General features: G+C 41.5%; 1 protein-coding gene across 1 annotated transcript; it reads right to left on the bottom strand.

Moving 5' to 3' along the window:
• Positions 1-1607: 1607 nt before the first annotated feature.
• On the bottom strand, positions 1608-5950 carry trmo (tRNA methyltransferase O). Its single transcript, XM_030738441.1, has 6 exons — positions 5784-5950; positions 5444-5586; positions 3675-3849; positions 3355-3512; positions 2044-2643; positions 1608-1920 (listed from the first exon to the last, which is right to left on the bottom strand). Exons 1-6 carry the CDS (start codon positions 5870-5872, stop codon positions 1685-1687), a joined length of 1401 nt encoding a protein of 466 aa, XP_030594301.1. The 5' UTR covers positions 5873-5950; the 3' UTR covers positions 1608-1684.
• Positions 5951-7283: the final 1333 nt, after the last annotated feature.

The raw sequence follows: 7283 nt of genomic DNA, 5'->3' as shown, positions 1-7283 counted from the left end.
ACAAGATGCATACAGGCAATCAAGATATCTTTAAATTGAGCCAATGGATTTGCAGTGTTTAACATTTTTAGTCAGAAATTAGACCATAATGTGTTATGGTCCTGGGTCTTCTTACCCTGTGCTTGAGTTTTTAGACTTTCTAGTTTTGTTTACTTCAATGTTCTGAGATTCTTATTCTGCTTAGCGTTCTTTTTTGGTTCTTGTATATTTTTCTTTTAGTGTAGTCTTGTCCTCAGTTATTGTTTTAGTTCTATTCCTCCCTCCTTATTGTGTCAAGTTTATTCATGTATCTGTTTTCCCATTTAGTTTTTGGCTTTTCTGATGTCTTTTGGGAGTTGATTTTTTTTTTTTGTCCTTTGCCTTTAATTTTGCTTTCTTTATCTCATTTCCTGTTATTTAGTCCACTTGTCTCATTCTCCCCAGCTGTCGCCACTTCTGCTAATTCCCTTCTGTGTATGTATATATCGTTGCTGTCTCCCCTTGTCCTTGGTTGGGATGGAACATCAGCATGTGTAGCACAGGTGTAATCAAACATGTATATTGGCAATATAAACAGAGACAGCAATGGGCATGCTCCAGCCGCCTGCTCCATTTATTGTATGACACAGCGCCACCAGAGGTGAGCCACAGTACTGCACTGGCTCGCCCCACGTTTCTTAAATGTGTTTCATGTCTTGGACCATTCCCTTTGTCAGTTCCAATAGTTTCAGTAATCTCCATCCAGGCATTTGTTGACATTTGTGAGTTGATGCTATGATTATTATTCCTTACACTGAGACGAGGACTGTTATTCTCTCATTGATAAATTCAAAAACTGCAGAGTAAACACAGAAAAAAATCAACAGTACTGCACAGGACGATCACAATAGCTGCAGGCTGCATCAATATGATGTGTAATTACATTTCTAGCGAGATGCATGTTGGGTTACAGCGTAGGGTTTCAGAGGGGTTTGCGGTTATTACGTTGCTGCTTAACCATAAATCTTCAGGTAGGCTCTACAAAGTTTCCCCACAGAAGTCTAAATCAGGCTTTAGAGACAAACGTGTGACCGATGTACTCGGCTACTTAAATATCACTACACCTGTGGATAGAGAAAAGGTTCAGGGATAATAAAGTGGAGAGAAGGGGTCAAGGGTGGGGAAGATTGGGGGGAGGGGGGGTAACAGAGGAAGGGTGAAGAGAAGAAAAAAAAAATCATGACAATTAAAGTGATGAGAATAAGCTGGGGTCCCTCCACGCCATTTAAAGAGCCAGTTGTTGTTGAGTCTTCCCTTCCCGTGAGGCCCTCCTTCAAATTGCTTATGAATTTCAAGAGGTGCTGTGGCCTGTTGCAGTACCCAGAGGCTACTGTAAAACAAGGCATCCTCCCTTCCACTGAGGTATCCTAATAACACGTAAATTAAAGGACTGTTTCTTTAGAAAGGAGGAACTACAACAAACCCACTCGAGAGCTTAAAAGGTCAATAGTTTGCAAAAGGATTAAGAAAAGAAAATTTACTTTTTTTGTCCAGTTACTCCCATTTTTTGACAATACAGAAAAGAGTTAAAAAAAAAAAGGCATTTCTGTTTTAAAAAAATATTTTAATTAGGCAATATAAGTTTTTCTTACATCAGAAACAAAAGTTTGCCAGCAAAGATTTTACATGGAAATATCAAAGTGAGTAAAAATTAACGGGCAGTCTCTCACACTGAGGCAATGTGGGGCTCTACAGGTTTTACCTGCAGCACCTCAGCAAAGCCTTGTCCAAACCAGCAGGTGATGTCAGCTGTGTCGAGGGTGAAGAAAAAGAGCCTGTCTCTGCAGCGAGTCCTCCTGTAGACGGACCGGGGGTCTGCTGACAGGACCCCTCTGATGGCAGCGACTGCTTCCTCTGTACTGCGCAGAAACTTAAACCTGGGTCTGTGGCTTTCAGATGGATCTGTGTGGTAAACAAGTTTGTTTTCTCTCTGCTCAGCTATGAATGAAGGCTTTCATGTTAATTACTGATACAACAGCGCCCCCTTATGGAGACAAACATCTCCCATGATCTCAGTTATCTTACCTGATAGGTGTGTGGGAATGAATTCTGCCAGCTCCCTCTCAGCATGTGGGCTGAATCGCACATGCAGACTGGCAACAGGAGGCTCTCTGATCCAGCCTGCGATTGTAGTGTAGGCTTCTTCTCCGTAGCAGGGGTGGTCTGCTTCCAACAAGGGTGGTTTAGTTTTAGGAGAGTCTGAAACTTGGTTCTTACTTTCAGAACTTGTTAAGAACATGTCATCTTGGTTCACATAAGCCTTGACCTCCTCCAGCACATTACTAAGCTTTTTGGACAGGGAAAACTGAGCACTGACATGTGATGAACTTGTTGAGTCAGCATCGTTTTTTTCTTCTGAGAGGAGATTCCCCACATCAGCGTTATCTGCTCTTTGATCTACTGTGGTTAACTGCACATCTATATCTGACTCTTCAGGGAGTTTAGAGAGGTTTGTCTCATTCAGTGAAACAGAAGTTGCACTCGACTGGTCTGCGTCTGAATCGTAGGGCTCTGAGTTTGTGCTCCCCCGGGTGTCGGGGGAGTCGTACTCTGGGATATAGGGTTTGATGTCCAGGACTGGAGTGCCAGCAATCATATCGATGTCTGACAGGTATACAGTATCGCCTACAAAATAAAGAAATGCATTTGTTTCTTTAAAGAGCCTGTTATTAGAATCCCTCTAAGATTAAATCAGACTGAATACAGAATATTTACAAAACATTTATTTGTAATGTATGGAAGCTTGTTTGTGTTACTGAGAAAAAAAAAGGTAAAATTTTAGGTTATTTCAAAATTTCAACTTACTAACTCAAACTAAGTTGAAATTTGAGATACCCAACCTGAAATTTTGAGATAATAACCCAAATTTTTGATATAGGGATGGCAAAAAAAAAAAAAAAAATTCCTGTGGCATACACAAGCTTCCATAGAGGTGTGGTCCAAGAATTCAATTTTAAAACCATTTGACAGGGTTTAGCTCTGCTGACAGCTTTCTTTGTCATTACGCCGCTTCCCAAACACAGCTTCATGTAGCTGTTAAAAAAAATGATGGATCGACATATGTTAGCATCCAAAAATAATTACAAGCAACTAAACATAAAACATTCACTTTAGAAAACCAGGATGAGGTTTCACTAAAGGGAGGCAGCAGTTTGCTGAAAAACAGTGTGATTTAACAGCTGTGATTATTAATGCAGTACAAGTAAATATTTAACCCCATTATCCTGTGCTTCATACAGGGTTTAAGTCACTCATCAGTGCAGGTTAGGGAATGTCAACTCCCATAGAGAAATAAATCCAGGTCAGTATACACACACGGTCCTCAATGACACTGACCTTGTATTTTGTCAAGCTTTGCCAGTGTTAGGCCCAACGCATTCGGTCGATGAGGACTGCGTGTCGAGTACACTCCGACCTTCTGACCGTTCAGCCTAGGAGGTTTCACTTTGGCTTTGTAACTCAGCTGCCCATTTTTGTGAAAGAGAAAAATGATCCTGTAGAGGCCAAACAAAAAAGAAAGGTGGATGATGGGAAATGAGGAGATATACAAGGTGCATGTTTTTTTTTAAAATGAACAAAAATAAATAAATCTCGCAAGTTGGATAATAATATTTGGATAGTAACATGTTGTACACCAGCAAACACATGAAACCTACCAGACATGGGAGTATTGCTCCAGGCCCACTAGAGCATGTGCCGGGTTGTTAAAGACACTCTGCTGGATTCGAAGTTCTGCCCTTGAAGGGCCGCATATAGTGGGCTGCCTGGGAGTCCCATTCTTTGCAGAAAAACAGGAACTAATGTAACCGATTGGGACTGTTTGGATATTCCCTGTAATGATAAGAATATTAGCGTCATGGGATGGGCACACCTTGTTCTGTTTTGGTGACATTTTAAAACCGGCATTGACCAACTCAGACAGCAAGACGACACCGAAACAATGTTGCCTTTTCATCTGAATCTTCATTATGTTTGAGATTGAAACCTGACAATGTTATGATGATGACAACGGAATGACACTGATTCATAGTTGCCCTGTTCTAATTGATTGATCATCTATTGATAGTTGATAGACGGTGTGACTCAGCAAGTGGGCTGAGTGGCAGTCTGGGAATTCTCCTTCACCCAGGCTGTTCACAGCTACGATCCAAACCAGGTGGAGGCAGGACATCATACAGTGTAAGAGTGAATTCACAAAACATGATTTAAAACAAATTTTGATAAATAATTTAGTAATAAATAAGCTTGTGCTTGTAACTGATGTCAAGCTGTCTGTTGTCATCTACATGTCAGTGCCTCGGGTTTAACAGTATGGTTAAATACGTTTTAATCAACACCATTATACCATTTATCATGGCTGGATAAAGTGTAATATACTAAAGAATCATTTGTAATTTGCTGTTTGTGTGGTTCCGTAGTGTAGAGGTTTACACATCAGAATGCAAAAATGATGAAGAATCAGTGTCAGAAGTCAATAAAATTTTACAGTCAGTTAAAATACTATTGCAATCCTTTAGACATGATTTCAGCTTCTTATTCTTCTTTAGAAGATCATCTGCCTCCATTCCACCCTCTCCCTAACATCCTCTTCTGTCACACCAACCCTGTGCATGTCCTCCTTCACTACATCTATGAACCTTCCCTGTGGTCTTCCTCTCTTCCTCCTGCTGAGCAGTTCCATCTCCAATATATCCACTATCCCTCCTCTGCATATGTCCAGACCATCTCAGCCTTGCCTCTCTAACTTTGTCTCCAAACTGCTCACAAACTGCTTGGTCACTTACAATGAAAACGTTCAGCTCAGCCTCCTGTCTTTTTGTCAATATCACCCTCTCTAAGCCATATATCACACCGCAAATCTCACTACCATCTTCACTCTTTGTTGCCATCCTTTCTTAAAGAGGCCATCTATGTCCACTGTGAACGACCATCCCTGAACACAGGAGGTGGATTACGACACCAACTGCCCCTCATTTACAATGCAGACCTGAGCTCCCATTCCAGGCGCATCAACTCCCATTCACACCTTTCTTCAGGTGACCTCAACAGGTCACTTGATAGCATAAGAAGAAGGCTCACAGGGGTTTCGGCCAAAACCACCGATTGTAACGACCCTCGCCTTTTTTTTTTCACACCTTCGAACAAAAGTGGGTCAACGAACACCTCCGGGGGACAACCCACCCCACACCCCACACCCCACAATTCAATACTGATTCAGTGAATTGACTGTATTGCGATCTGGGAATTGATTACCCAAAAAATAAAAAAAATAATTCAGTGACAAAGTAACGCACATGTTGAACATTTCTGAGTCAAAAGCGTTACTTTTGTATGTACATGATACATTTTATAAACCAAAATAAAAAATATAAATAAAGAAAGGGTTCCTTTTTTATTTTATTTTCATTACAACTGTGTGCGGCACCTCGCTCTAATGCAGCCTGTGGTGCTGATGGTGGTGGTGGTGTTGGAGAATTATCTTCTTCACAGAGTCCAATCTTTGCCACGGCAGCCTGAACAGACGCCAGGTGTTTGCGATGAGCTCTGACTGCACCGTCCAACGTCTGCCTGTTGGAGGAGGAAAGGATGATATTGAGAACCCGACAAAGCGCAAGAGCCGTTGCGAAACGTAATGTAGCGTTTGACTTGTTTTTTTTGTTTTTTTGTTTTTGTTTTTAAAGTGGTAAAATGTCACGAGTGTCCAGGGTGTCTCCGGAGAACACACGTGGCTGTTAATATACCCATTAAACAGGTTACAAACGTACCTCAGGTTCTTGATTTCTTTTCGCATCACAGAAACCTGTTGCGTCAGTTTATTAATGTGCTCGGAGCAGCACTCACACAACGGACTCATCTTATTAGCACAAAGAAAGACGACTGCTCTGAAACTCTGAGCTTTTAGCTGCTGCTGCGACCGGAGAGCAGTCCTCGATGCGGAAGTACATGTTAGACTTTATTGTTGGCCAACCAGGAGTGCTTCACGTGTTAGGCTGAAACCTGTCGGCTCATCTAAATCCCTCTAAATAAATGTAAATATGTCACTCCCGTCCCTTCATTTGTATAGGGCCTATTTTACAGGTACTTGGCTTAAATTACGAGTACATGTTGCAAAATATGTCGATACAGTTGCACCAGAAGAGCACACCATTGAATGATAAAGCAGTGTTTTCTACCATTAGGGGGCAGCCGAGATACGTTTGATACAGTTTGCTTTTAAAATAAATAAATACATGGAAACCACAGGACGAACAGAAGTTATGTAATGTAGTATAGACTCAATCCTGTTGCATTTAGTTTTATGTGCATACCCTCCATTTATCTATCTCTGTGTGAACTATCCAGTGAGCAGCTGTTGTCTGGAAGTAAATGTTAATAACAGAATGGACAGAAGAGGAGACAGGAAGACCACAGTAACTCAAATAACCACTTGTTATAACCAAGGTATGCAGAAGAGCATCGCTTGAACCTTGAAGCAGATGGGCTACAGCAGCAGAAGACCACACTGGGTGCCACCCCTGTCAGATCAGAACAGGAAACTGAGGATAAAATTTACACAGGATGGAGGGTTTTTTTTGTTTGTTTTGTTTTGTGTTGGGGGGGGGGGGGGGGGGGGGGGGGGGTGTCACACTTTGGGCCCCTTAGTGCCAAATTAGCATAATTTAAACACCACAGCCTACCTGAGTATTTTTCCTGACCAGGTCCAGCCCATTATGACCACAGTGTACCCATCCTCAAATCATCTTGAACATGACAGTGAGTTCACTGTACTCAAATGGCCTCCACAGTCAGCAGATCTCCATCCAGTAGAGCACCTTTGGGATGTGGAAGAACGGGAGAGTCACACTGTGGATGTGCAGCTGACAAATCTGCAGCAACTGTGTGATGCTATCGTGTCAGTATGGACCAAAATCTCAGAGGAATGTTGAATCTGTGCCACAAAGAATTAAGGCAGCTCTGAAGGCAAAAGGAGGTCAAACTAAATACTACCACAGTATACCTAATAAAGTGACCAGTGAGTGTATATAGTGAATTGTTTTAATATATTAATACCTCTTTAATATATTAATACCTCTGTATGTAGATGAGATGAGGAAATTAGAAGTACTACCAGTAGCAACAAGCAGATAGGGCTAAGTATTTCACTACACATGCACAGGGCACAGATTAAATCTATAGATATGCTGCTCACACTGTACACCAGTGTGATTGGTTGATTATGTTTTTGTTGTAACAGTGTTTCTTGGCAATAAATCTTATACCATTGG

Source organism: Archocentrus centrarchus, chromosome 1 (assembly GCF_007364275.1).
Source record: "Archocentrus centrarchus isolate MPI-CPG fArcCen1 chromosome 1, fArcCen1, whole genome shotgun sequence".
Taxonomy (NCBI): Eukaryota; Metazoa; Chordata; class Actinopteri; order Cichliformes; family Cichlidae; genus Archocentrus; species Archocentrus centrarchus.
This window is presented reverse-complemented; position numbering and strand designations above follow the sequence as displayed.

Excerpts from the sequence above, each read along its gene's own strand:
- trmo (XM_030738441.1), bottom strand. The coding sequence starts at position 5,872 with ATGAGTCCGTTGTGTGAGTGCTGCTCCGAGCACATTAATAAACTGACG. Across the intron at positions 5,587-5,783 it reads AAAGAAATCAAGAACCTGAG|GCAGACGTTGGACGGTGCAG; the intron begins GTACGTTTGTAA and ends CTCCTCCAACAG. Across the intron at positions 1,921-2,043 it reads CATTCCCACACACCTATCAG|ATCCATCTGAAAGCCACAGA; the intron begins GTAAGATAACTG and ends TTTACCACACAG.